General features: G+C 35.6%; 4 protein-coding genes across 4 annotated transcripts in view; 1 reads left to right on the plus strand and 3 right to left on the minus strand.

The window, feature by feature from the left end:
• LOC133176060 (serine/threonine-protein kinase ATR-like) overlaps positions 1–27,968 on the plus strand; it is an 88,848-nt gene that overhangs the window by 46,281 nt on the left and 14,599 nt on the right. The window contains exons 33-49 of the mRNA XM_061311235.1: positions 12,450–12,557; positions 13,890–14,004; positions 17,884–17,952; positions 18,176–18,264; positions 18,699–18,834; positions 19,728–19,870; positions 20,075–20,195; positions 21,570–21,707; positions 22,122–22,296; positions 22,776–22,960; positions 23,551–23,656; positions 23,797–23,947; positions 24,072–24,162; positions 24,338–24,400; positions 24,507–24,622; positions 24,919–25,057; positions 25,465–25,598. Of these exons, the coding sequence (XP_061167219.1) occupies positions 12,450–12,557; positions 13,890–14,004; positions 17,884–17,952; positions 18,176–18,264; positions 18,699–18,834; positions 19,728–19,870; positions 20,075–20,195; positions 21,570–21,707; positions 22,122–22,296; positions 22,776–22,960; positions 23,551–23,656; positions 23,797–23,947; positions 24,072–24,162; positions 24,338–24,400; positions 24,507–24,622; positions 24,919–25,057; positions 25,465–25,598 (2,079 nt within the window). The remainder of the gene's footprint in view (positions 1–12,449; positions 12,558–13,889; positions 14,005–17,883; positions 17,953–18,175; positions 18,265–18,698; positions 18,835–19,727; positions 19,871–20,074; positions 20,196–21,569; positions 21,708–22,121; positions 22,297–22,775; positions 22,961–23,550; positions 23,657–23,796; positions 23,948–24,071; positions 24,163–24,337; positions 24,401–24,506; positions 24,623–24,918; positions 25,058–25,464; positions 25,599–27,968) is intronic.
• LOC133176199 (E3 ubiquitin-protein ligase TRIM71-like) lies at positions 7,272–8,995 on the minus strand. The gene has a single exon (XM_061311361.1). The coding sequence runs from the start codon at positions 8,972–8,974 to the stop codon at positions 7,292–7,294; it is 1,683 nt and encodes a 560-aa protein (XP_061167345.1). The 5' UTR covers positions 8,975–8,995; the 3' UTR covers positions 7,272–7,291.
• Positions 14,427–16,346, minus strand: LOC133176136 (uncharacterized). Its single transcript, XM_061311300.1, has one exon. The coding sequence runs from the start codon at positions 16,344–16,346 to the stop codon at positions 14,427–14,429; it is 1,920 nt and encodes a 639-aa protein (XP_061167284.1).
• Positions 25,847–27,833, minus strand: LOC133176221 (uncharacterized). Its single transcript, XM_061311380.1, has 2 exons — positions 27,502–27,833; positions 25,847–27,163 (listed from the first exon to the last, which is right to left on the minus strand). The coding sequence occupies exons 1-2, from the start codon at positions 27,800–27,802 to the stop codon at positions 25,920–25,922; spliced, it is 1,545 nt and encodes a 514-aa protein (XP_061167364.1). The 5' UTR covers positions 27,803–27,833; the 3' UTR covers positions 25,847–25,919.

Here is a 27,968-nt window from a genome sequence, read left to right on the forward strand (position 1 = left end):
CTTACATAATGGAGACAGTATAAATAATAACAAAGAGCAGCACGCCAACCTCACAACTCACAATAAAAAAACTTACTGAATATCCAAAATCAACAGAGGAAATCTATTTTCAACTTTATTAATCTAATACTTAAAACTTGCCTTTAGGGCTTATGCAGCTAAGTTATTTAGCACATGATGAGAATTTACAGCACTAAAAAAGCAGACTCAAGTTATGACTGAAACAAGATAGAACATACTCTGTGGAATTGGATGAAACATGCTCACTAGCCTCTGATACGTGTAGGCTGAGGGCAAGGAATGCTTGCATATATGAGCGAAGTCCACTAGCATGAAACATGCTCACTAGCACCTGATACATGAAGGTTAAGGGCAAGGAGTACGTGCTTGCCTGTATGCAACACATCTGGTAATTAAATCACCAACAATGTTTAGCAATTAGTTATTAAATCACTTTCCTGTCATTTAAGTCACCTAAATCCTATACTGATCATAAAAAGAATTATAGTGATCATGAAAGTTGCCTATGTGCTTACTGTGCAACTTGCTTGCATCATCTAAAAATAGTAAGGGTTAGACTAATATGCCTAAACACACAAAATCTGTAATCCGATCTTTTTTCACTCTCTCATTAACACAGGCCTATTTTCATATATTTGTTATATTTACAGATACCTTTTGCCCCCTTCATTTTCATTTATTGGGGTAAATAATGAAATTGGTCCTTTTTAAAAATTTTCACAATTTGAACATATTTCATGTCAATTTCCCAATTCTACAGACCCTGGACCCAGTTTATAAATGGTAGGAAAACCCCTGCAAATTGCTATATAATGGCTACAATTCTATGTTCCTTATCAAAACAATCGTATTATTAGCTCACCTGAGCTGAAGGCTCAAGTGGGTAAAGGGGATTCAAGTTTGTTCAAATGAAGGGCCATGCCTTCTTTCAAGGGGAGATAATTATGAATTTTGAAAAATTAATGGCATCATTTAAAAATCTTCTTCTCAAGAACCACTGTGCTAGAAAATATGAAACTTATGTGTAATGATCCTCAGGCAGTGTAGATTCAAATTTGTTCAAATCATGATCCCCAGGGGTAGGGTTGGGCCACAATGGGCAATCAAAGTTTTACATAGGAATGCATTGGGAAAATCTTTAAAAATCTTCTTCTCTAGAACAGCAAAGCTATGATTGGTCATATTTATATGGAAGCATCCTCAGGTAGTGTAGATTCAAGTTTGTTCAAATCATGACCCCCGGGGTTAGGGTGGGGCCACAGTGGGCGATCAATGTTTTACATGGGAATACATAGGGAAAATCTTTAAAAATCTTCTTCTCAAGAACAGCAAAGTCACGATTGGTCATATTTATATGGAAGCATCCTCAAGTAGTGTAGATTTAACTTTGTACAAATCATGACCCCCCGGGGTAGGGTGGGGTCACAGTGGGCGATCAAAATTTTACATAGGAATACGTAGGTAAAATCTTTTTCTCAAGAACAGCAAAGCCATGATTAGTCATATTTATATGGAAGAATCTTCAGGCAGTGTAGATTCAAGTTTGTTCAAACCATGACCCCGGGGGTAGGGTGGGGCCACAGTGGGCAATCAAAGTTTTACATAGGAATACATAGGGAAAATCTTTAAAAATCTTTTTCTCAAGAACAGCAAAGCCATGATTGGTCATATTTATATGGAAGAATCTTCAGGTAGTGTAGATTCAAGTTTGTTCAAACCATGACCGCCGGGGGTAGGTTGGGGCCACAGTGGGCAATCAAAGTTTTACATAGGAATACATAGGGAAAATCTTTAAAAATCTTCTTCTCAAGAAAAACAAATCCTTGATTGGTCATATTTATATGAAAGCATCACCTGGTAGTGTAGATTCAGGTTTATACAAATCATGACCCCGGGGGTAGGGTGGGGTCACAGTGGGCGATCAAACTACCCTGAGCATCTTTAACCACATCCTCTTAAGTTTGGATATATTGTCTATAACTGTCTGATGACCACCTTCCCAAAGTTTTTAATATGTGATCTTTCATTATTGCTGATGTTGCAGTCCCTATTCTGAAGGAATGCCCATTATATTTATTAGAATCAGGCAAATGAACTGCTGCTGTCAAATGGTAAGCATACTAAATAACAATATTTCTCCATTTAACACACAAAAATGCCACTGTTCTGGTCACTGGTTAAGTATATATATCTGCTTGGTTCAAAAAAGTTAAACCAGGATTCCAACAATTACAAAAGCTGCCCAAGAAAAGAATACAGTCAAACCTCGTTATCTTGAACTCGAAGGGACTGATAAAACACTTCGAGATAACCGAGGATTCGAGATATCCAGGGTAAAATATTTAAGGAGTAAGCAGTTGGGACTTCCAAATCACTTTGACATATCCATGGTATTCGAGATATCCGTGTTTGAGATACAGAAATTCAACTGTATTTGCCAGACTGATGACAGCTACTTGAAGTTGCACACATTATCCTGTACAAAGATAGTGATAGAAGGAAATAAGTTGACCAATTGTCCAATTTGATATATTATAATGCAAAAAAGAACAGAATTTTTTTATAAGAAATATGTTTATATACTTTATATCACAGAGAGATACCACAAATGAATATATTTATTAATGACACAAGAAATTTCACCAACAGAAGTCAATCCTCAAAAATTAAAGTGGTACAACTTTTTTAAGTATGAGTATTGAAGCAAGAGGCTGTTACAACATACTAGGTCTTAATTTTCCTAGATTGATACCTGAAAATTGCTATAAAAAACACAAGATGAACAATTTGCAGAAATAAACTGTATTATTGTACATGTATATAATGGGTCAGAATTCAAGAGCTCGTGTTAATTTAAGATTGGATAGAGGTAATGTTTGCACTTTGCTTCTCTTAATTCTTATCCATCCTCCCTAGCTCCTACTCTTTTCCTTTTATATACCTCATGCACAAACTATGATCCTTATTTCAAGCCATCCTTCTTTAATAGCAGAGGAAAAAAATGTGACGGAACAGACCGGGATTCAAATCTGGACCCCCTGAATCTCCAGTCAGGTGCTCTACCAACTGAGCTATCTGGCAACTGACGATTGAACCCATCTGACCGCCACATTAATTCCTCCCTCCTTATAGGTCTTCGCCCGTGTACACACCAACCCAGGCTCCTCCGTGGCAGGTCTTTCACCTGTCATTCCCATGGCATGGCATGGTGTCAAATGTTAGAGGAGAGGAGAAAAGTGTGATGGAACAGACTGGGATTCGAACCAGGGCCCCATGAATCTCTAGTCAGGTGCTCTACCAACTGAGCTATCTAGCCAATGGCGATTAAACCCATCTGACTGCTGCACTCCCATTCAAGAGAAAAATTTTACCATGTTTGCACATTTCACATGATGTGACTTTCAGTCTTGCGTATTGTGAACAAAAGAACTATCATGAAAAAAAAATGTTTAAAGCAAAACTTAAGCAAATTTTGAATGTGACGTATCTACAAACTCATAAAAGTATTACAGATATTTATAGTAATAATTTTATAGAGTAGACATTACAATTAATATTGATCTCACGGATGATAGATGATTTTTGGGATTTAACTTGCAATCTCCCAAGAGTATTGTTTACAAACCTTGCAGTGATTTGTATTTGTTATTAAACTGAACTTTTGTATGACTGCAGAGCAAATCTATGTATCCAAACAGTTAAATACATGAATATGCATCCAGTTAAGAAATTAAAAAGACATGATCATTAAATTTTTTTTAATTTTTATTCAGCATCTTTAAAAACATAAGTAAAGAGAGATAAATGTTTATGCACAAATTCTGTGAAATAAGGTTTTCCAAAGCTTTTTTGTTAGTAAGGGCACTGCAAAGCGCAGTATCCCCTAGCTTGCTAAAGAGCACATTTCTAAGAGGCCTGTTACATACAACACACTCACCATGTACGTAAAGCAGAAATGAAAGGATTGTAAAAAGCAGTATCATACAAAAGTCTTTTTATTTTTTAATGTTTACTGTAGATCACCAAATATTTGCGACACCTTATTTTCGTGAGATGGGTATTTGGTATTTATAAATGAGACAAAATTTTCACTAATCCTGACTATTTAAGAAATCACTGTCTAGTTAGTAGAGTATGCCAGGGCATAAACGATAGATGGAAACGTGGGATAAATTATCCCACATTTCCAACTATAGTTGAGGTCCCTGGCAAACTCTACTAACTAGACAGTGATTCCTTATATTTCCATTCCATTGTGAAAAAAATTGTTAATTTAGATTTTAAAAATGTAGACTAATAGATTTAAATTACACGAGGCCTCCCATGTCAATTTCAATATCCCCACCCACTGACGTCAAACACAAAGACAGCCGCACGAGATTTACATGCATATTGGGCCTCCTTAGCGTCAGACGCTAAGATGGACGCACAAGATTTACATGCATATTAGGCCTTCTTAGCTCCTGACCTTTCGCTTGGCGAAATTTACATTCCGGTAGAATGATCAAGAAATCAATTCAACTTACTTTCAAAGAGTTATCACAGAGAAAACAAATAGAAATGGAAATATTGTTACATATAACCTTCACCAGTAAAAATATGCGAGAGAGTGAAATTTTCATGAGGGGACGTAATTATGCCAAAATATAGTTTTCACAAATAGAAAGTGATCTGCAGTAATTGTCATTCATTCCTCATTTCATCTACACCATAACAGAAAATAAAACAACATCAATAAACTGTAAAATTAATCATTTGTAAGAAATACCATTCAATTCAAAAAAAGAAAATAAAGAGAGAAAGCCATATTTTATTCTCACAGCTTGATCAATTGCAGTTGGTCTTAATGCCAAGTCTGAAGCCGAGCTAAGAAATGTTTGGGCGGCCAGGTCGCTTCGGAATACGACGAAGTATCAAGAAGTACATGCAAACGGTGAAGCATAAATGTTTACTTGGTGTATTAAATTCCTTAATATTTAGCTAAACCTGTCACATATAACCCCTACAACTATTAACTTTTATGTCATAGATCTATTTACCACTGATACTTCCTTTAAATTCAAGTGAAGAAAAGAATAATTCTGACCCTGAATGTGCACAACTCAATATTCACAATTTAAAAAGAACAATGACACTAAAAAACTGTATCTTAAGTTTAAATCATTAATTTTATATTTCAAAAGAAAAAGCAAGTTAGAATAACAAAAAATACTCAATTCAGGAACGCAGCAAATGACATTGATCCTTATGTAAATTTACTTTCATTACACATGCATTCACTAACACACATTAACACACACCTTTATAACTATATCCCCTCAAACTTCATTGTGATAATGACTATAATGAAACTCCATTAATTTTTTCACCATATAATAACATGCTGAACACTGGATGGACAAGTTCAGTGTTGATTAGGAGGGACTCAACATGAAAGAATTTATGTAATCCATGAATAAAGCACCTGATGCACATATTATAACATTTGCAGTTGGTTTTTGAAATTAAGTTTATGTAATTAACTTTATGATTTTTAGCTCACCTCATTGAATTGAGATGAGCTTAATATGCTATACCCAGGTGTCAGCATTGGCATCATGGTTTAAGTTTTAGGAGAAAGTCCTTTTTCAAGTAACTATAGGTTGCACAACAGTATTAAATTTTGCTGTCTATATATTCTTACCAAAAATGTGCAACTTTGAGTAGGTGGTATTAATTGAAAACAAACTTTTGAGAAGTTTCCTTTTCAGATCTTGTAAAACAATTCTTTATAAAGATTTTAGTACCAAAAAGTACATAGCCATCCAGCAAGGCACGCAAGTTTGTTTCAGTCGAAGTCGAGCAGGTGCTTGAAAATCAAGTTTAGGACCTAATCACCTCACTCAAATACAGTATATAGAAAAATCAGCATGCCCTAAATTATAATGAATCTAGTCAATACAGGAAGTTTACATACTGTTTTTCATCTCATAAAAAAATTCAGCTCCAGTCTCGTGTTAAAATGCCCGAATCCAAAGGGAAGATTCAGGAATTATTTTGCATCATCCGTGATTTGACATGAACCTCAAGTGAAATACTGTTATGACACCTGCAAGCCCTATAGTCACCAAACTTGCATGGATGATGCATCTACGGATGTATACTACCAGGCTTGCTGTGAATGCTGGATCTAACCTACATTTTCTGAACAAGTGTACAGGTTAAAGGTTTTGGATTTCCAAATATCTATTAGCTCTAGAGTGACTAAATTTACATGGATGATACATAAAGGATGATCAATACCAAGCTGGATCTGACCTTCATTTCCTAATGAGTTACCAAATTAAAGGTTTTGGAGCAGGTACATTCCAAAGTTTTGTCGCCCGCGTGGCGCAGTGGTTAGAGCGTTCGCTCTAGAGTCACAGATTAAGGAATTGATCCTTACGTCGTCGGTTCGAATCCCACTGTGAGACGCAGATGAGACCGTATAAACCGAGGTCCAGGTGCTGGCATGAAAAAGATCCCTCACTGCTCAATGGCCGTGAGTGCCAAGTATAGATCAAAACTTACTTGATGATCTGAGCTACATTTTCCCTGTGATTGAAACAAAAGATTTTTAGCAGATCCATTTTCAAGAAACTATAAAATTCCTACTACTAAGAGCAAACTTACATGGATGCACATTACTAGAATGTTAGAGTTTGCCCTCACTTACAGATAACGTTGGTCGAGGTGAGCTTTGTAATCTCGGATTATCTATGTTTATATTAGAGAACGAAAAAAAAAGTGGATATTTTTTGGTTAATGGTCGATTATTCTTTAAGTATTTGAAGCTCAGCTCCCAGGAATATATTCTTTACTTTGATTTTCTGCTGTAAGTTGTTCATTCTAAAGGCTCCTACCATACAGTGTGAATACTGTAGATTCCTAAATATATGCGAGGAATTAATTATCACATAATTACGCGAGAAGCACCACTCACGAAATAAAATTACTTGCTTTTATTTTCATGACGCTTTAATATATGTAAAATCTCAAGATAAATCACCCATTCGCGAATTATTTTTCTCGCGATTTGACGCCCTTGGGCCATTTCGCGATATTAAGTACTCGCGTAAAATAAGGAATCTACAGTGTAGACTGATATATTTGCTGATTTCTGCTGTAAGTTTGTTCTAAATTATGCAGCTTTGAGGCTACTGTCATACAGTGCAAATATAACTGATATAGTGGTTGATTTCATCAAGAAAATGTTTGTAATTGTCATTCTTCATGTATACAGTGATGCATTTCACTGCAGATATTTGATTTTCTTCACTTGTGTGCTACTGCACTGAGCAACAAACAAATTGTCATTTGTATCTGTACACAAACCATAGGGTTCACTCAGTCCACAGTCTATGAAACAGAGGAACTGTCCATCCTGGTCTATGATGTGGACACAGTCATTGTTATAATCAGCTGTAAGGATATGACTCTGACTGTCTGTGGTGATTCCTCGTGGATCAAATGATCTGTTTTTTGGAGCAGGAGTATGTCCAGTGTACCTGAATCTCAGTTTCCCGGCCTGATTGACCACCACTACTGCTTTAGCTCGCTTGTCAGCCATACAAATATCCAGATTTCTGTTTTCAGTAATATATTTGTTATATTGCGATTCAGAAGAAAAGAGAGATTTTCCTTCATCATCAAACTGAATGGTTTGTTTTTCTGTAAAGTCGGCATAACGGACAACTTTTGTTTGTTTTTTTTCTTTACAGTACATCATAACCAGGAGATCATCTGAGAAGGTATTAAGATAAAAATTGCGAGGAATCCAGTTCTGTAGTGTTATCTTCTCCTCTATCTTCACAATGTTAATAGTTCTATCAATGTGATCAGAGTAAAGGAGATCTCCACTTTTTGTCACCGCTATGTCACATGGCTCACCCCCAGACTTGGTTGAGATTGACATGAGTAATGAGCCTTGATTGATGCTGTAAAGTTTCATGGTGTTGCCATTTCCTCTTGTCCAGATTTCTTCATCACTCAGGCAGGCCACTTTGTAAAGGTTATCATACCCAGTGTCTATGGTGGTGACAATCTCTGGTTCATCAAGCAGCTGTTTGACTGGAGGAGAGGATCCAGCTTCTGGTGATTTCTGTGTTGTCTTAATACTGTAATCATTTTCATCTGATGTTGAAGAACTTGATGATAGGGTTCCAAATATTTTACTAAGTTCTTGGATTCTGCCTGGAATGAATTTTGGCAAAGATGGTAAAAAATTTTGTGGAAGATTTTTATATCTGTCTACATTGATTGTAATATCAAACAGTTTTGAAATATCGTTAGAATCCACAGCAACATCAACTGAGTTGAGTTCATCCTTGATGTCAGACATTTTCTTGTTTATTTCATCAAGATGTTTTTTGTGTAGAGTTTCTAACTGAGTGTTTTTCATCTCATCAACTTCAGCTTTAAGTTTCTTGACAAGTTTGTCAATTTCTCTGTGCCAGTCCTCTCCATGTTTTGTTATGGCTGTTGAGAGATCTCCATATTCCTTTTCTAACTGACTTATTCTGTTTTGTACATCAAAGGCAATGCCCTGGTAGGTTGGATAAATTTTTTCATGTAACTCGGTTCGTTCTTTGATAATTTTAGCCTTTTTTTCATCCACAACTTTCAAGATTTCTGATACTTTTTGACCTAGATGTTGATCAGATGCAATGCACTTAATGCATACAGGAATATCACATTGATTACAGTACATTGTACATTGTTGTTTATTATGTGATGTACAACCAGGGTAGAGGGGAGTGGATTTCCTGGCCTGAAATTTGACGACTTTGTGATCCTTGGATTCATCAGATATCATATGTTTTCCTACACAATTTGTACACAGGTTGACAAGACACGTATCACAGTGCATCTGTACCACAGCGGTCTCACACAGGTCACATCGCTTCACGTCCTGGGCACTGGTATGAGGGTCCATGATTAAACTTGTGACTCTGAAGTATAAATAGATCTATGTTAAGTCTGAATATCCCAACAAAACATCAATACATTAGAAGTAAACCTAGTGATGTTGAGAGTGTGTACAAGGGTTTTTGAGAAAAGATACAAACCCGTAAGTCAATAAATAATAGGTAGCAACTGACCCTCCCCAGGGCTGGGCACTTTGAAGTGAAAGTGGTGGGTCTTTCAGATTGAGACCTTCAAAAATCTAATCTTGTGTTACGGTAGGCATTGGAACTTAACGAAGAGCCCGCACTGCTCAATGGCCCTGAGTGTCGAGTAAAGGTCTAAATTGGAAGCCCTTCACCAAATCTTATATAAATGAAATAATCTTACAAAGGGACGTAAAACAAGAAACAGTCAATTAATCAACAAATTATAGTTTATTTTGTAAACACTGGGAGTTTGTCTGTTGGATATTTTAATACAAAAACATGTAAAGTGATCCATAAAGAACATTGTTTATTCCACTAGTCTAGTAAAATTCTCATTTTGGAATAAGTAACATTAGATTTATTATATTTTCAACAGTGAAATACTGTAATTTATTTTTTTGTTTTATAACTCAGTCAAATATACAATGCAGGGTTCAGTATAATAAATACATTCACCTACAGCTGTATGCACAGAATCAGGAATTTCCCAAGATAGAAGTGGATGTAAACAAGATGGTTTCGTACATATGACTCTTCTTATCAACTTATGAGGGGGTGGGTTGAGTGTCATTCTCTGGTTACTTTATATAAATTCAAAAATCTAAAAGTCTTTGGGGATTGTCATGTTCCATAGCAACACCCCACCCACCCACCCACCCACCCCCCACCCCCACCCCCGTCCCCTTCACTTGAGTTGACCAGAGTATGGGTTGTTGTTTGTATCTGAGCTCACTGAAAACTCGCTTTTGACATACGTTTCATTTTTCTCTTTACTGTACTTGAAAAAAGGAATCAATTACAGCTGCAAACAAGGAAGGATTATGAAATGTCTGAACTTATAATCAAGGCTTTTCTTGGGTTTTCATGTACATGTACTATTTAAAATCCAACCATAATTTTATTGAAAGTGATCCCTTATTGTTAGTTAAGTATCTAAAGCATTGTTCAATATTTTAAAATTATGAATAGGTAAATATCAAAATTTAAAAGTAAAGTAAATATTACCTGGTGTTAGACAGTAAAATGGCTGCCGACTTGCTAATGACTGTTGCTATGTATCCAGGTCACATGACCCACATACCTGTGATATTGACCTGTCAGGTATTTTACTTCCTGGTCTGTATGTATTTTTATCACTTTAAGGGTCCTCCATCCCCACCCCACCCCCCCACCCCCACCCCCATCCCCCAGCTTTTGTTCTTTTATTACTGTGCATTACTATTAACAAGCATATCAACTTTTAAAAACTTACCAAGAATTGAAATAAAATTTATATTAAAGGTGCTTGGACACAGATTTGAAGTTAATATTTTCTCAAATTTTCTGTATAATTTCATGACTTATATGTTGCTATAGCATTTCATACTAAAATATAATAAAAATCTTATTTCATCTCAAAGTTATTGAAACTTCAAATTTCTGGACGCATTTGATTGACACATCCTTGCATTTTCACAACTTTTAATTTTATTCTTAATACTTAAGAAAAGTGGCAATTTTGTTGTGTATTAATGAAAAATATTAAAACTATAATCCAGAAAATTCAGAGTCGAAATGTTCGAAAGCAAAACCCACTCACAGTATTGTCAGTTCGTGCTCAGTGGTGTGTGCAGACTTTAACAATTGAAAACACCCGGTGAATCGTAAACATTAACAATAACAGAGCTCGTCCCCTGTTTATAAAAATAGTTTACGTTTCACGGGTGTATTCAATTTGTTAAACTCTGTACACAACACTGAGCACGAGCTGATGATATTAGTGAGGGGGTTTGCTTTCGCACATTTCTACTCTGAATTTTCAGGATTATAGATGTAATGTTTTTCATTAATACACAACAAAATAGCTTCTCTTCTTAAATATTAAGGATAAAGATAAAATTTGTGAAAGTGCAAGGATGTGTTAATCAAACGCGTCCAGGAATTCGTAGTTCCAATAATTTCCAGATAAAATAAGTTTTTAATTATATTTTCGTGTGAAATGCTATTGCAAAATATAAGTCGTGATATTATACAGAAAAATTGAGAAAATATTGACTTCAAATCTGTGTCTAAGCACCTTTAATTTTTTTTTAATTTCATTTCATAAGTTTTAAGAATTTTTCCCCACTGTGTTTTGATGAGTAGCACAACAAATTTTGTTTTTTTCCTGGTTTATATTATTTAGGTCAGAAAAGCACCCTAAAAACTTAATTTTATCAGTCAACATATTTTTTAAAGAAATTAACAAAAGTTATAAAAGATAGATATAACTCCTTTTCTCTAAGGTACATGGAGAAAAAAAATTATGGAAGACTCGAGATACTATAGAAGAAACATTAATAATTTAAAGTACAGCAAAAAATTGAATTAAAATCAAACATTGATTTAGAAAAATTAATTATTTTCAAGATCTTTGGTATCAAAGTTCCTTTTTAGAGTTATCTTTCCTGTTACCCAGGACTCAAAAACTTAGGTAATTAAAACTTAGGTAATTAAGTCTCTGCATACATAATCATACTCAAGTTCCTCATTATTGGCTGCACACTATTTATCAATATTTATAAACGCACATTGAGATAGGATTATTATTGAAACTCACAAATCGGTATGCAAAAATTTCAACTGTTCACAACAGACTTTGTTGACAATATCGCAATGGATTGAATAGTCTGAAAGTATATACCTTTTCTCATAGATATACCTGTTATTTACAAATTATTATGCTACAAAAACTCAAAGGTCTGCTGTTCTTTTATTAAAAAAATCTACGCCTTTTTCTTTCAGTCATGCAGTGATCATGCCATGGGTTCATTGTTTATGATTAGGGTGTTGCTCTCAGTTTACTGCATAAAAAAGTATCATCTCTAAAGCGTTTATAAGACTCTCTTACAGAACTGTGCAAGGGAAATCTTCAGTGCACAAACCAGAAGTGAAAGTATTTTTTCTCGATATTTCACAAGTTGCGGGGTGTGGAGGACCCTTAAACTGTACTGACTTATTGTTCAGGCTTTAATTATAATGGAGACAATAAAATTAATAACAAAGAGCAGCATGCCAACCCCCCTCCCCCCCCCCCCCAAATAAAACTTGGTTTGAATTGCGAGATTGACCGCAGGTTTCTGATGATGATTGTTTGGGTGATGTAAACTAACTCGGAATATGAAAAATTTCATCATCTTTATGATAGTACATCTACATGTTCAGCAAGTTTGGGGTTTTATTGTTAACTAATGGTATTGCTGTGTATATAATATTGTCAGATCTGTCCATTTCCCATTTTATAATGAATCTCATATAACTTTAATCTTTTTTATTAAGGTCAGCCCTGAAAGACCGATTCCATGAGATCTACTTCCTGCCTGATATTCCAGAGCTGGCCGATGCTAACGCTGTCCTCAAGAAATATACAGAGATAGGTCCATCTAGGTGATCATTACTTCAGTTTTACATACTTACATTGACATAGGCTTAATGCCCACCACATAATGTACTGGTGGCCATTGCAAAATATTCCTTGTAAGTGCTGGAAAGGTTCCAGATGCAAATCAAATTAAAATTAGATCCTTTGATCCACTCACATATAGATCTCTGTGAGTGGATCAAAGGATCTAATTTAATATGCATTTCCTGTTTATTAGTCCCCTACCGGTGAAACCGGAGGGGACTATAGGTTTCCTCTGAGTCTGTCCGTCCGTCTGTCCGTCCGTCTGTCTGTCTGTCTGTCTGTCTGTCTGTCCCTCTGTCTGTCTGTCAGTCTGTCCCACTTGGTTTTCCGCACTTTTTTCCTAAACGCTTGCAGATATTGAGCTGATTTTTGGTATGTGAGTGTATCTTGCTGAGTTACAGATCAAGTTTGCATTTCGTTCCGCTTCATTGATTTTTGACGGAATTACGGCCTTTTCAATTTTTACGGGTTTTCCGCAATTTTCTTCTAAACGCTTGTAGATATTGAGCTGATTTTTGGTATGTGGCTTTAGCTTGATTAGTTATAGAACAAGTTTGCATTTCGTCCCGCTTCATTAATTTCTGACGGAATTATGGCATTTTCAATTCTTAACGGGAACCAGATTACACTTGCCGGTAGGGGACTAGTATTGCTAATGCAATACTCTCAGAATGCTTGTTAATTTTAAAATTTGGCAATAATTTGCCTTTAAAAATCACCCTTTTATGATAACTGTGGTACGACTTTTGCAGAGCAAAATAATAACATTTGGCAATGTTTTTGTATACAGATAATAATTAAATAATGTAAAACAATTGCTTTGACATCATTTTTCACCAAAATATATCATTTTTCACTGCAAAAGAGACTACCACAGTTATTGTTTAATGTTCTATTGTTTTTATTTATTATATCTCAACTGATTTTTCTGTGTATAAGAGGAAATCAATATACTTTATGGATTCCTTGAAAAATTATCATAGAAAAAAAAGACATTCTCTGCAAAAATATACATCTGTTTTTGAACTTGCACACACCTATTTGGAATATCTAGATTTTTCTTTTATATGCTGTGTTCCGAATAAAATCATGAATATTCATTATAAAATAGAATTGCATTAGTAGTTAACTGTTTGTATCAGTATAATGAATAGTGTATCGTTTAGGAAATTAGCAAGATTCCTGTTCTTTGCAGCTTTATCTTGTGAATTAAACTTGAGCTTGTATATATTAAATGTTTATTATTTCTGTGGTATCTTTTAATTCTATATGAAATACCTGCTAATTGAATAACAATAATTTTGATTCTACAGCCAGTCCGACTTTGGGACTAAATTAAAACACACAATTAAGGGAGTCCAACATGAAAGTGCGGACATCAGAATCCATGCCCTGTCACAGCTCCGCACCCTGCTACAGCAGGAAAAGGTAGGGGCGTTGATTGGAGGGATGGAATTCATTAAACATTTTTACAAACAATACAGGAAGCAGCATCTTTTATAACATACCGGTATATACTTATTGCTTCATATGTTGTTTTATTTTTTTTTTGACTTTGATACCACTCTCAGGCATTTTGAAACTTGTGACATTATAGGGATGAAATTGTTATTTGTTCCATTCAAAAACTCTTAACTAAATTGATAATTCAGAATAGTTTTATAAGTTTTTAATAAATGCATATTATGTACAATCTCATAGAAAAAAAAATGCTATGAACAAAATTAGATAATTTTCATTTGGCACTTAGAAGTAAGATTCTTTGATCCTTAACAAAATATGCACTAAAAAATCAGTATTGGAAATGATAGACAGTCCCTCACTATAGGTCTCTGTAAGATCAACACAACTTAGTTCCTATATGCACACTGTAAGACTGAGTCAATACAATCACTTCGTTTGGATTTCCTGGCGAGTTCTCGAGTGAGGCTCACCATCTGTACATGACTGGTGAACTCGGGAAATTTCTTGATGAAGTAGTTGGGTACTTGTTTCCTCGTGTTATTAGCCCGACTTCTCTTGTTAGCAAACCAAGACTTCACTTGTTGTTCCGAGATTCCAGTCCTTTTGGCCAGTTCACTTTTCACTTCATCCGATGGGTACGGATTTTCCCTGTTAGCATCGTACCACTCGCTGAGAATCCGCCGAGCTTCTGGATGAAGTTGCTTGTAGTTGTTTGGTTTCCCATCTGGTCCATTGTCTGAGTATCGCTGACCTTTGAACTTGAATTTGATTGGATGTTGATTGCCAGTGATGGAGAGAGTATTGTAGTTACGGACTCGCTTGTTGGCCATCCATTTCTTGATCTGCTGATGAGTTAGTCCTGTTTGCTCGGCGAGTTGTTCCACCTCTAGGTCTGACGGATAAGGATATCGAATGTGCTCATCATACCAGGTAGACAGGATACGGGTAGATTCAGCAGTTATCTTTTTTCCCCGAGGATTTTCTGAAATTCTTAGCTGCTTTGACTCGATGTTTTCATCATTAGATTCAGGACCCCGTTTCCTCTTGAGAGAATGTCTTCCCATAATAACAGTCTCATCAGTAACAGTGTTGTCACTTTCTTTTGATTGGTTAGTTTCTTCACTTCTGTCATCCTCTGTCACAAAGTCTCTACTTCTTTTGAAGAAATTCCCACCATTAAAGATATGTGTATGTGTGTTTATGTCAAACGGTTGTAAAACACAATTTGGTTTAGAAGGAATTATTGCACTTAACTTGGAGTCATCACTACACTTGCCAGAATCTGAATGAGGATCACTTCCATCGGACACACAGGAACTTGCATCATCCTCACATATCCCAGAATCCCCAAGCATGGTCTTTGTCCTGAAGAAACTTGAATCTGTTTCCTCATCAGTTACAATCTCTCTGCTCAAGTCAACTTCTAAACATTCTGGTGAACTAACCACTTCAGGGATGGAATCAGGTGTATCTGGTCTTTTGACACAAGGATTGTTCTGTTTACCAGCAGCAAAAGCTAACTGTCTTGCTACCTGTCCACTGGATTTGTGAGGGAAAGCCATGCTGACTACACCTTTGTCTGTTGTTAAGAGCGGCTTGCTGATGACATCGTTTGAGGACACATGAGGCAGATTCTTTTTATTTTGGACTTGTTGTAAAATGACTTCATACTGTTGAATGAGATCTAGCCTTTTCACGTCATGGTGATGATTGACGGCTTTCCGGTGTTGATCAGAGATTCCTGCTGCACACAGAGCCTGATAACGTGACACCTCGATCTGTCCCACCTCACCACTGTACGTAGACTCCAGATTTAGTCCCTCTGATCGTAAAGATTCGATGGCTCGTAACTCCAAGAATTTCTCCTGTAACTTCATGTGTCTAGGAAACACATCACAATGTTCTGATTTCACAGTTGTGTTGTTCTGACTGGAGTCAATGAGATTAGTTGGTACCTGCATGTGTAAGCACTCCTGAGCAAGAAGATTTTGTAGATCTCTGAACATGGGGTTCTTCTGTAGCCGTTTGAGATAAGCATGGTGGTGATGTGATTCAGCGGGGGGCATCAGTGACGGAGGTGACATGAGAAATGGAGACAAAGGCACCGGCGGAATGGGGGAGGTGAATGGTGACAGTGTGTGGGTGATAGAGGGAGGGGAGAATATCTCCAGGTCGCCTGGCCTTGTCCCTGCAGGGAGGTGTCTCTGGGTGGTGCTGGAACTGGGTGGTGGCAAGGAGAAGAGGCTGAGTCCATGCCTCAGAGAAATGCTGTGGTCCATTCCATCAATCAGGGAGGAAAACATCATCTTGATTCTGTTATGTTTATCTCACAGTGTGTTAGAATTTTAAAAGTTGATATATCACATGATATCACTCAAATTCCAACATTTAACGAATTGTACTGTTCAGGCTTCACATCCGTATATATTTTATCTCCACTTTGAAGCAGAATCTTTGAGTAAAAGTCTTAAATCAGTACATATAGCCACACTAATGTTGACAAGAAAGCTCAGAATGAAGTTGTGCTCTTGAGTTCTAGTTATGAAATGATGTTCCATAGTTTGCTATGCAGTTTTTATTTGAAATGTTTAAAATCACACATTAAGAACATATGAGGAGTAGCTCAGTATATTTACACCTCTGTGTCACCTGAGACAGGTATAGGAGTGGAGAGGTGTGTAAACCTATTGTCTTTGGTGGGGAAGTTGTGTTTTCTTAGGCACATCAAAAGACATTAACTGTAATGGGGCTCTGTTTATGCAGGCCCTAACAGAAGGTCTCTCAATGACAAGAGGAGGATTGCAGTCAAAACAAGCAGTAGATAGGTACAGATGGGCAGGTAAGGGAAGGCTTTGATGTTTACCTGCTTATCTAGACAGGTGTGATAATTATCCTCCACACACAGGTAGAGCTAGCTAATTGTTCTAACTACACCACATTATCTATTGACTGGATGATTGCTGTACAATAATTAGATAAGTACAGATTATTGGGACATTAGAGGACTGGATTAGACAGCTTGTGAAGATAATACAGGATTGTCCCCCCTGATGAGCAGTCTCTGCCACTGGTTTCCTAACTATACAGTGTTTCCCAGCATTATCAGTTAATATAGAAGCTTGTATTGGTCCAAACAGGTGCCCCCTGCTCTCTAAATTATTGAAGTAATGATAACTATTATTTCATATAGAATTTTAGAGTTTACACTTTAAAAATGTTTTTACTGTGCGAGTGAAAGTTAGGTTTATATACTGTGTTGTTTTACAGTTGAGAAAAATATGAATAAAGCTAGGTGATTTTCTTCTAATATCTTTAAACAACTCTATGGAATATTTGAAATGACAGTTTATTATTCTCTTTTCCAAAAAAAAAATAGATAAATAAATAATGAAAATAAATGTTTTGGAATTTGGATTTAAAAAAAGGAAACATTGAACTATATTTTTTCAATTCTAAAAAATAATTTAAACCAGGAGGTTTACCAAATGATTTAGATAAAAAAAAAATTAATTTTTATTTATTTAGTTAATTTTCATTTATTTATTTATTTATTTATTTATTTATTTATTTATTTATTTATTTATTTATTTATTTATTCATTCATTCATTCATTCATTCATTCATTCATTCATTCATTCATTCATTCATTCATTCATTCATTCATTCATTCATTCATTCATTCATTTTTGTGGGGAAAGGGAGGAATGTCCTTTCAAAATTGAATGACAATTAGTATTGAAAATCTTATTCACAGCATTCATCTGAGTAAATTTACACTCAAAGGGCAGTTAACTCTTAAATTTGACAAAGGAACCAAACAGTTGTTTATATTTTTTTCATTAGGATGTGTTGTATGATTATATCATAGGGAATGAGACGGCAGACCCCATTATCTCACAGCTGGTTTCAGTGGTATGTCTATGTTAATCCTATCTGATGAATAATATTATTGATAGACAGTGAAATCTATCTTTTAATTTATTTTCCTGAACATTTATTAAATGAAAGATCCTAGCACACATTATTTCAAGTTTTTAATTGGCAGATTATACATGACTGTATATGTAAAGAGCACAAAATTTCTACAAAATAAATATATGTTTATTTTACAACAATTATTTTGTCCTTTGTAAAGTTGCTGAAGAGCTGTAGGGATTCTAATGTGAAGGCCCAGGGTCTGATTGCTGAGTGTATTGGTGAACTGGGGGCAATAGACCCTGGAAGGTAGGAGGTTTATTTTAAGACAGATTTCAAACAAGTATAAAATTTTCTTTCATAGTCTTTATAATTATTATTATTGTTATTTTTTACATAAAATTGCAGTCATTTCACTGTTAAACTCTTTAATGAATTAAAAGTTGTTTTTTTTTATTTTATGCTCATTTTGTAATATCTAAAACAACAGTCAGATGTAATTAATATGTACATTTAAATGATTCAATCTTAGGATTTGATGTACATGTATTTTTTTTTTAAAACTTGCATGTACCCGGTATTTAATTCTAAACAATTGTCAATCATATAAGGTGGTCATATAGATTTACTACAGTGTATCAACAATTTGACGTGTGACTTAAAAAAAATTAGCACAAATGTGCAAAAATAAATAAATAAACAAATGCTTGAATAAGAATGCTTTCTGTACTTTGACACTACAGGTTAGAGTTTATGACCAACAACCCTAAAGAGGAGAGAGCTAAGTTCCACAGTAGTATCGGGGATGACAGTTTTGCCGTGGGTCTGATTAACGAAGTCGTCAAGGCTTTCCTGGCAGCTCAAGAAAGTCGTATACAGGTACAGGGATCAGACAGGTAGTATTCTCTAGGGCTGTGTATTGAGCAAAATATTTCGATACGATACAAATTGGAAGTTCATGTCTCACTGTCTTTACAAAGTACATTTCAAATTCAAACTTTTAATGACTGTAAAACTAACATGTTAAATATAGTTGTCTTTGTATTTTTTAATAGATGTTTAAGATGTGCTATCTCCTTAATGTTTATTTCATTATTGATCAGATTTAATTCAAAGCAGTTAAAATTAACCTTTGGTGACTGAAATTCCCAATTTTTTCACAGAATTATAAGAAAAACTGCCTGTCTGATACGTATTGGAAGTTATTTTTTCAATACAATACATTCCAGAATATTGATACATATTTATTAATCGATACATTGACACAGCCCTAGTATTCTCTGCAATAAAGTAGCTGAAAAAAAACAGTTCCCTTTGGTCTTGTGAAACTGCTATTAATTTAAAGATATTAAAAGTAATTTTTTTTAAGCAAATAAAGCATTTGGTCCAGTCTTTCTGTTTGGTGGTACATGTACATCATGTACTGGTATATGACCATTTCTATTACACTACAGCTATGCAAATGTGTTCTATTGCCTATTTTAATTCTCAGATTTCAAGTTGGGTTTGATTCACCAGGATTATGCTGCCTATCTTAGTAAACACTGCTAACAGAGTTTAGGAAAGGGTGTTAAGGTGTCCATCTGTATGTGTGTGTGTAAATCATGTCAGTCACACAGATTGTTCAAAATGTAATAATCTATCATGAATCTTACTCAAGGTTATTTTAACTAGGTCAAGGTTAAAGAGGGGTATGATTCTGTGAGCTAGCTTTGAGTGCCTCTAGTAACTACTGCCTCTTGATTATTTATATCCTACCTTTATTTTACTAGGACTGTGCAGCCTATGCTTTACAAGAACTTTTGAAGATCTACCATATCAGTGAGCCATCAGACTCTGACAAGACGTCAGGGAGACTCTGGGACCGCTTCCCAGAACACGCTCAGCAGATATTGGTCCCCCTGCTCTCCTCCAAGTAAGAGGCATCAGGAAATGTTGCCATTCTGAGAACTCTTTTTATTTTTCAAATCTAAAACAATATTGTGTATCCCGTCCTTTCTATCAAGAATTCAGTTAGCATTGTAAGAATGTTTAAGAAATAATGATTGCAGAATTGTGAATATTCACTAGTGATTTGTTAAAGATTTAATAAGGCATCTATGTTGCTGTACACACTCAGGTACATAGTGAATAAGAAGAGCGACTTCTCCCAGCTCACTAAGCCTATCTACTACAGCAGTGAGAGGACCCGCAAGTTTGAGGACTGGGTACACACCTGGACTTCTTACCTGTCCTCAAAGGTAAATATAGTATACACTCCTTACCTGTCCTCAAAGGTAAATAATGTATACACTCCTTACCTATATTCAAAGGTAAAGAATATGTATTTTTCATAACTGTAATCAAGGGGATGAAGGACACATGGTCACATGACTCTGTTAAACTACGTTATAGTCTCCGTTTACATAAGTTCAAAACGTGTAAAGCATCAGTTCTTGTACATTTCTTTGACAATGTTTTTCTTTAATTACCATCTCTGATATTAAAAAAAAAATAAAAAGTTTTTACATTCTGGTAAACATAAAAAAATTATGAAGAAGATTGATCCACTCCTCTGTTTTCCTAAACTGCGCATCCAGCAAGAGGGTGACATCACACACGATCTGTTAGTACAGCAAGATCATACTCAATGAATGCAGGCGCGGTTTTATTATTTAAAACAGGTCATAATCAGAATATGATGAAATATTTTGAAAAACGGGGAACACAAAAATTACTTTTGCATAGCTGATGACGGAAATCTTATGTAGGTTATATCTATTTCGCTTATTTAGCTTACGTGTGACGTCATAGTTGGTTTTTCCCATACTTGAGAAATGTAAACATGACCCGTTTTTGTCATGCTTATGTCTTCTTTAACAATGTCCTGTGCAATATTGAGGTCAGCTTCACCATTTGAAATTTTTACAGTTAACCAATAATACAAAGGACTTGCATTTCAACGTAAATTTAAAAATATTGAATGATAGAATTTTTGTAAATTACGTTTTTTGTTGTTTAAGTGGTCTTAAAAAGTACGTAATTTTCCCTATCCAGATGCAGTGTGATAGAAGAAACTTGATTTTTTTAATTTAAAACCCTATTCATACTCTGAAATATTTTAAAAGATACATGTCCATTTGCATGTTTTTTATATATGCTTAAAAAATTCCATTATGTACAGAGTAATGAGCCCGGAAACATGGAAAATTAAAACTCCACTTAGATACTGTAGGGCATAGTATTTGTCAATCAATATCTCTAAAATAAGGTAAGAAACCTAATGATATAACAATTTAAAATATGTGGGACATACTTAGCTAGAAATATACAAAATATGAAAAAAATTGAATGACAAATATTTTTTCAGCTCAAGGTCCTTCTTCCCCTTAAAAATAAAGAAAGTATACATGCTAACTTAAGTGTATTTGGATTAACAACCATCTTGTTCATGCCAAGTTATATTTACTGCTCAATGTTCTGTAAGGTACAATAATTATTAAGTACTAGAATTATTTTAGTGTAACAGGATTAACAACCATTTTGTTCATTCCTAATGACATTACAACATTTATTTTGTTTGTCTTTTTAACATATTTTGCTAAATAAGATCCAGAAACTTAATGCTTTCATAGGTGAAGAATGAGAAAGCGTTTGAAGTATTTCGAGCCTGTGGGGCCCTGATCAAGCACGTGGTAGGTGTGGCCCTGTATATCCTGCCGTACGTCGTACTGGAGGTTATAGTAGATGGATCAGAGGAGGATAAGAAGGAGGTAAATATATACAGTTAAAACAAATAGGGGACCTTGAAGTTTATAAGGGAGGGGAATTTCAGTTTCATTTATTGCATGCATCTTGAAAATTGGGATATATAGTTGAACTTCTGTTGATATATTGTTGAACTGATATCTCGAATAACCTGAATATGTCGAAGTGATTAAGAACTCTCAACCACTTCTTTAAGTATTTAACCCCTGATATCTTGAATCCTTGGATATCTCGAAGTTTTTTTTTTCTTGGACCCATTGAGTTCAAGATAACGAGGTTTGACTGTACATATGTTAAAATCAGGTTCAAAATTGACATGTTTCTACAGAAAATATCTTAGTAATGGAAGAAAAGTACATCGTTTGGAATGTAGATCTGTATATTAATCATTGGGAACTGTAAACAATTTCTTTTTCCAGATAAGTGAAGAGATCAAGGAAGTATTGAATCGGACAAGAAAAACGGACAACAAGGACCGACCAATATCACACTCCCATCATCTGAGTGCCCAGACTGTGTTCTCTGTACTGGATTATCTGGTGAAATGGAAGAGGTTCCAATCTCAGAGGGCACCTGTCAGCTACCCTGGAAAAGGTAAGCACCTGTGGCCCAACCAGAAAAAGGTTACATCTGTCAGCTCTCCAGGAAAGGTAAGCACCTGTCACCCAACCAGAAAAAGGAAATCACCTGTCAGCTATCAAGGAAAGGTAAGCACCTGTCATGGTTACTGGAAAAGGTAAGCATCAGTTAACCTCACAGGAAAAGGTAGAACCTGTCAGCTACTGAGGGAAAGATAAATACCTGTCACCTTCACAGAAAAAGGTTAGATTCTGTCAGGTCCCTAAGAAAAAGTAAACTGCATTAAAAGTTAAATAAACATTCCATAAATTCAAACAATTTTTGATGTTTTAAACATGAGCTAAGTTATAATGTCAGCTTCTGAAATGTTTTTTACGTACACTTGAAAGATCTGACAAAGTCTTTAAACATTTCCTACATGTATATATACTAACCACACATTTCCAATATCTAAACAGTGGTTTGACCATTATACAGTATGATACACATTCCAGAGAAGCCCAGCTACTTGACCGAGCCCCGTTATGTCGCCGTGACCCGCTTCCTGGAGGCGACTCCCCAGGACCTGCTGGCTGACGCCTGTCATTCCTGTAAAGCCTACACCAGAGCTCTGATGCACCTAGAGCAGCTCCTGTCCAGCAAGGGACAAAACATACAAGATCATCTAGACTTCATGCAGGTATATAAGATGATAATTATAGATTTATAAAAGGTAATTAATCAGTCGCTGATGTGATTAAAGGTTGAACTACAGTATTGATCTTTGCTATTCACTGTTTAATCTTCATACTAAAATTGTGCAATTATGAATAGAAGTTTTTTTTCCAAAATAAACTTCAGGGCAATTTACTTTAGACTGGTAAATAAAAACACCTATACATCCAGTAAGCACAACTTGTTTTCATCAAAGTTGAGAGAGAGACTGAAAATTAAGTACAGGGCCTACAGAGTTACTTTCTCTTCAAATGCACAAAAAAATTCAACAACCCCTGCATTTTCAAGCATCAAGTAATTTCATCTTGAGAAAAAAAATTTCAGTCACTGTCTATTGAGGAAATACCATTATGAGGAGGGAATATCTAGGAGTTATCTTTCCATGGCCATGTTTTAATGGGAACTTCAAATACTGATATTGAACCTAGAAAGTTTACGGGGGAGGGGAGGAAAAATTAAATGCTCTGCAAAGAAGGATTCCATGTTTGTTTTTCAGAAAATTATGGTAGGTAAACTGAAGCTCAGTTATTGAACACATGATATTGTGTATTACAGAAACTGTATGTTGACATGGATGAACCAGATGGTGTGTATGGCGTGGCATCTATCAGGCAGGCCCAACCCACTGTCATGGAGGAAATTCTGGCCCATGAAAGTCTGGGTAAAGTCCAGCACCTGTCATTTATAATTTATTGGATGCATTGATGCTTCCTAACAGTACAGTTCTTAGTAGGCCTCTGTGTATTCTAATTACACTTTTAAAATTTTTGATGCTGTAAATTATTTGTAAGATGTTTACAGGTCAGCACCATGACTCTCAGGCTTGTTATGAAAAAGCAATTCAAAGTGAGGCTGATGATGTCACATATCACCAGGGACTCCTCAAGAGTCTACTAGAAATAGGTCAGGAAACCCAGGCCCTACTGCATGCCACGGGGGCCATTACTGAAAGGTCACTAAATGACATCAAATCTACAAAAATGATACTCTGTGCATTAAAAATAAAGTTATAAATGTATTGTACAGAGGCTGTTAAAGTGATATTGAGTGTGTCAGGGGTGTTGTGTTTATTTCAGAAGGGAATGGGGCCCTCAGTTGAGCAGCTATATGGTGGAGGCAGCATGGAAACTTGGAGACTGGCATAAACTGGAGACATTCTTGGAATCTGTGAGTTGTGGGGATTTTGATCTTTTGTTGGGTTCATTCATGAGTATGGAAGTAAAACAAAAAAAATCTAAGGAACTGAACAGGTATTTTCCAGTATGAAACTTAGCAAAATTAGCAGGTTTTGGAAGTGATTCTTCAAGATTTTTATTGCATTCTTTCTTTTTTCATCTTTCAGAATAAAAACACCAGGGGTTGGCCATTTGGAATTGGTAAAATCCTAATTGCTGCAAAGAATAAAGTATGTCAAAATTAATTGTATTCTGAATTTTAAAGCATTACTTTTTTCCTGAGGAAAATGCAGTGGGCACTTTTTATATATTTTTTATTATTGATACGTTAACCAGAAGGAGGGTCAGTTCTTTGAGCAGCTGAATACTGTCCGATGTGAACAGATAGGGCCCCTGTCTGCGGCCAGCATGGAGAGTGGCTCATACCTGAGGGGCTATGAATATATTGTCAGGTAACAACAAAAATTATAATTGGACTTGCTTACCTGAGGGGCTACGAATATATAGACAGGTAATGAGTTTAACAAAAATTGTAGTTGGACTTGGTCTGATTTTAAAGATAAAAGAATTTTTGATTTTAAGACAGAAAAAAAAAACTTAAATTGTGCTTGTTTAGAGACTTCTTAAAAAAGGTTTCAATTGCACAACATGTCTACACCTACAAGGGTTTGAAGACTAAGTAGTAAGTAAAACTAAAGCTTTAACTTCCTTTAAATAAAAAAGTTTCAATATTATTTTTATGTTTCAGGTTACACATGTTAAATGAAATTGAGGAGAACTGTCGAGTTTTACTTGGAATCAGAAATAACCCTGAAGATGATTCAGAGGGGAAATCCACGATGGATCAGCTTCTACAGCAATGGGAGACTAGATTTGAGACAGTTCAGGTCAGAAATTTGTTTATAATGATTCTCTTTAAGGATTAATTTTTAGCATTTCTTATGCCTAATTCTGCACAATTAAAAAGTTAGTACATTTAATCACTCCATCATTAAAACAATGGTTTTAAATGGTAAATAAAAAAAAGGAATTCAGTTAAAAAAAATGTTCTATTTGTAAGTCTTATTTTGTGAAAAATATTTTAATTTTATTTAAGAAAATAATGCAATAATTTTATAGAAGGTGCCTGGTATATTTATATATATAAAGTGAATGAAACCACCCGCAGTTTTCACAAAATTAATAATTTATGAATTCCATGTACATGTATTTGATCAGCCAGTGAAAACCTTTTGAATATAAATTTGTTGAGATTGCATCATGCTATGGTCATGCTATTTTTATTTCCTTGCAGTGTTCATTCAGGACTCAGGAGCCTCTCTTGACCCTCAGAAGGACGCTGTTTACCCTGGTCCAGAGACTGACTGACCTTGACCTGGACCAGGAAATAGGTCGCTGGTGGCTCTCCAGTGCTCGTATAGCAAGAAAGTAGGTCATATTTTGTTTTAAATGTGTGAGACATAAATGTACCTGGTGACAGATTGTCAGTTCTGAAAGTGTGAGCTTTTCTCCTTGCATGAACAAATAAAAGAAACATAAAATATATGAAAAGATGTTTCATGTTGTATGTATTTTAGAATAACATAAATTTTATACAATTAATAATGTCGAGTTGTAATTCCTAATTTGGATATTGGAAATCATGAATCTTACAAGGGGATTAATTCAAGGAAAACAAAACATTATGGTCTTTGTAAACATAACAATACTATTTATATAAAACTTGTATTACTATCAATAGTGCTAGATTTAAGTACACAAATATTTAATAGCATTTACAGTTCCATCACTTTGGCCCACCCACAACTTTCCCTTCCCAAAGTAGCCCAGAGATGAGGGCTGATGATTACACTGATAAACTGTCCGCAGCAGTACCCCTTCAGGATTTAGTAAAATCAAAAGTTTACTAACAGCATCGGCCACAACAGTTTGGTTCTCAGAATCGAAAGTCATGTCCTGAGGTTCAAACGAACTGTTGACTTTGGGAGGGTAGGTGAATTTCAGAGTTCCATAGTCAGTGAACACGAGGACATTACCCTGATGCCATGACGTCCAGTTGACCACTCCGATATCTCCTGAGTACTGACTGATGCGGACTTTGTAAGGGGAGACAAACAGTGGTTTTACTCCACCTGTGATTGTTTTATTGATGCCTTCTATTGTCTGAATTATCTCCCCTTCACTGGAATATTTACGGAGGAGTCTTTTACTTGAGGATGTCACATTATAATCCCACGCGTCCACTAATGCCACAACGATAGAATCTGTGTCAAAATGGACGCTGATTCCATGCGGATGTAAATCTTCAGTTAGAATGAACTTACGAATCATTCCGTCAGAGGAGAATGTTTTGATGCAGAATAAATCGGGACACGTTATGAGGACGATTCCATCAGACGTAATGGCGATATCACTTTTCTTTGTGTTGGCTGTCAGAGATCTTAGTACTCTCCCCGTCTCTTTGACAAGCTTGAGATCTTTTCCCATTTCATCACATAAAAACGCTCTGTCTTCTTTAAATGGACAGATGCTTGTAATGCCTTTTTCAGAAGCTTTGAATTCACTCAAGTTTTCAACATTACTTTGAACCTGATTTAGAGTGCACACACAGGCAGGTTCTACATCTTCGTAGACATTTTCCTGGCTTAATTTCTTCCCGTCCATCTCCAGTTTCCCAAACATTTCATCAATATTCTCCTTTCTGAGTTCCCCAGCTGTGAACTTGTAGTACTCTGTATCAACCTGCAGGTCACGGCTGTTATTATGACTGTCCACGGCATCGTTGATGTTGTTGTAGAGACTAAGAATGTTGTGGACGTTGTTCTTTTGAAGCTCGGCTTTGGCCTGTTTGATAAAACTCGCGAGTTGTGATTGTTGCTTCTTAGCTTTGTTCTGGGCTTTGTTTATTTTGTCCATATTGGTTTTCTTGGATTCTTTTATGGCTTTAGACATCTCTTGAACCAATCTGTCAATCTCATTTTTAATTTCTTTCCCTGTGAAGTATAATATAACGGTATTGTGTGAATTCATTTGATCAAGCATTTAACATTGAGTGACTACCTTTACTGAAATATCAACTAAACTTCCTCAGTCATAAATTTACTCAAACTCAAGGTTAGTGTGAGAAATATAAAAAAATTGTGTGTGTCATAATTTTTTTTTTCTAAAAGAAAATCATAACTTGTAACATAAAGATTGACTTCTGTCTCAGGTGGTTTGTGGAAATAATCTGATATTTGGGTGTTCTTTAAGAGCCTGTGGCCCTCTTATAGAGCTCTCCATAGTTTTGGAACCCTCTGCCTTTAAGAGTATAAAGAGCTCTGAGACTCACCTCTGTTTTGAAGGGATATCAGAAGTCCATCAGATTTCAGGTTACAGATCTGCTCTTGTTGATTCAGCAATTGTATTTCTTCTTGGTACTTATTCAGGTTTTCTTCTGCCACCTTCTCACTGATGAAAAGTTTTTGTTTGTAATCGACCAAGGCTAGGTCATTGTCCATATGTTCGTGACCTCGATGTATGCTGGTCTTACATGTCGCACAAACGCTGACCTCACATGTAACGCATACGGCCACATATTTCTCTTCTCTGTGGAGGCTGCATGCGTCAGAGGAACGGAAAAATATGGACATCTCTTACATCCAAATGTGTTCTCATAAGGAAAATAACAAATTAAAATTATCTTTTTGTTCCAAGTCCAAGGGAAAACTCTTACTTGCACAAGCTGAACTCAAATACAGCTTCTTAAACACCAATGGAGAAAAGTAGTAGCTCCTCTGTCAATGGATGAAAAAAAAC

The sequence above is a fragment of the Saccostrea echinata genome, unplaced genomic scaffold (assembly GCF_033153115.1).
Source record: "Saccostrea echinata isolate AGI-Se365-2 ecotype Australia unplaced genomic scaffold, CSIRO_AGI_Sech_v1 ptg000002l, whole genome shotgun sequence".
Taxonomy (NCBI): domain Eukaryota; kingdom Metazoa; phylum Mollusca; class Bivalvia; order Ostreida; family Ostreidae; genus Saccostrea; species Saccostrea echinata.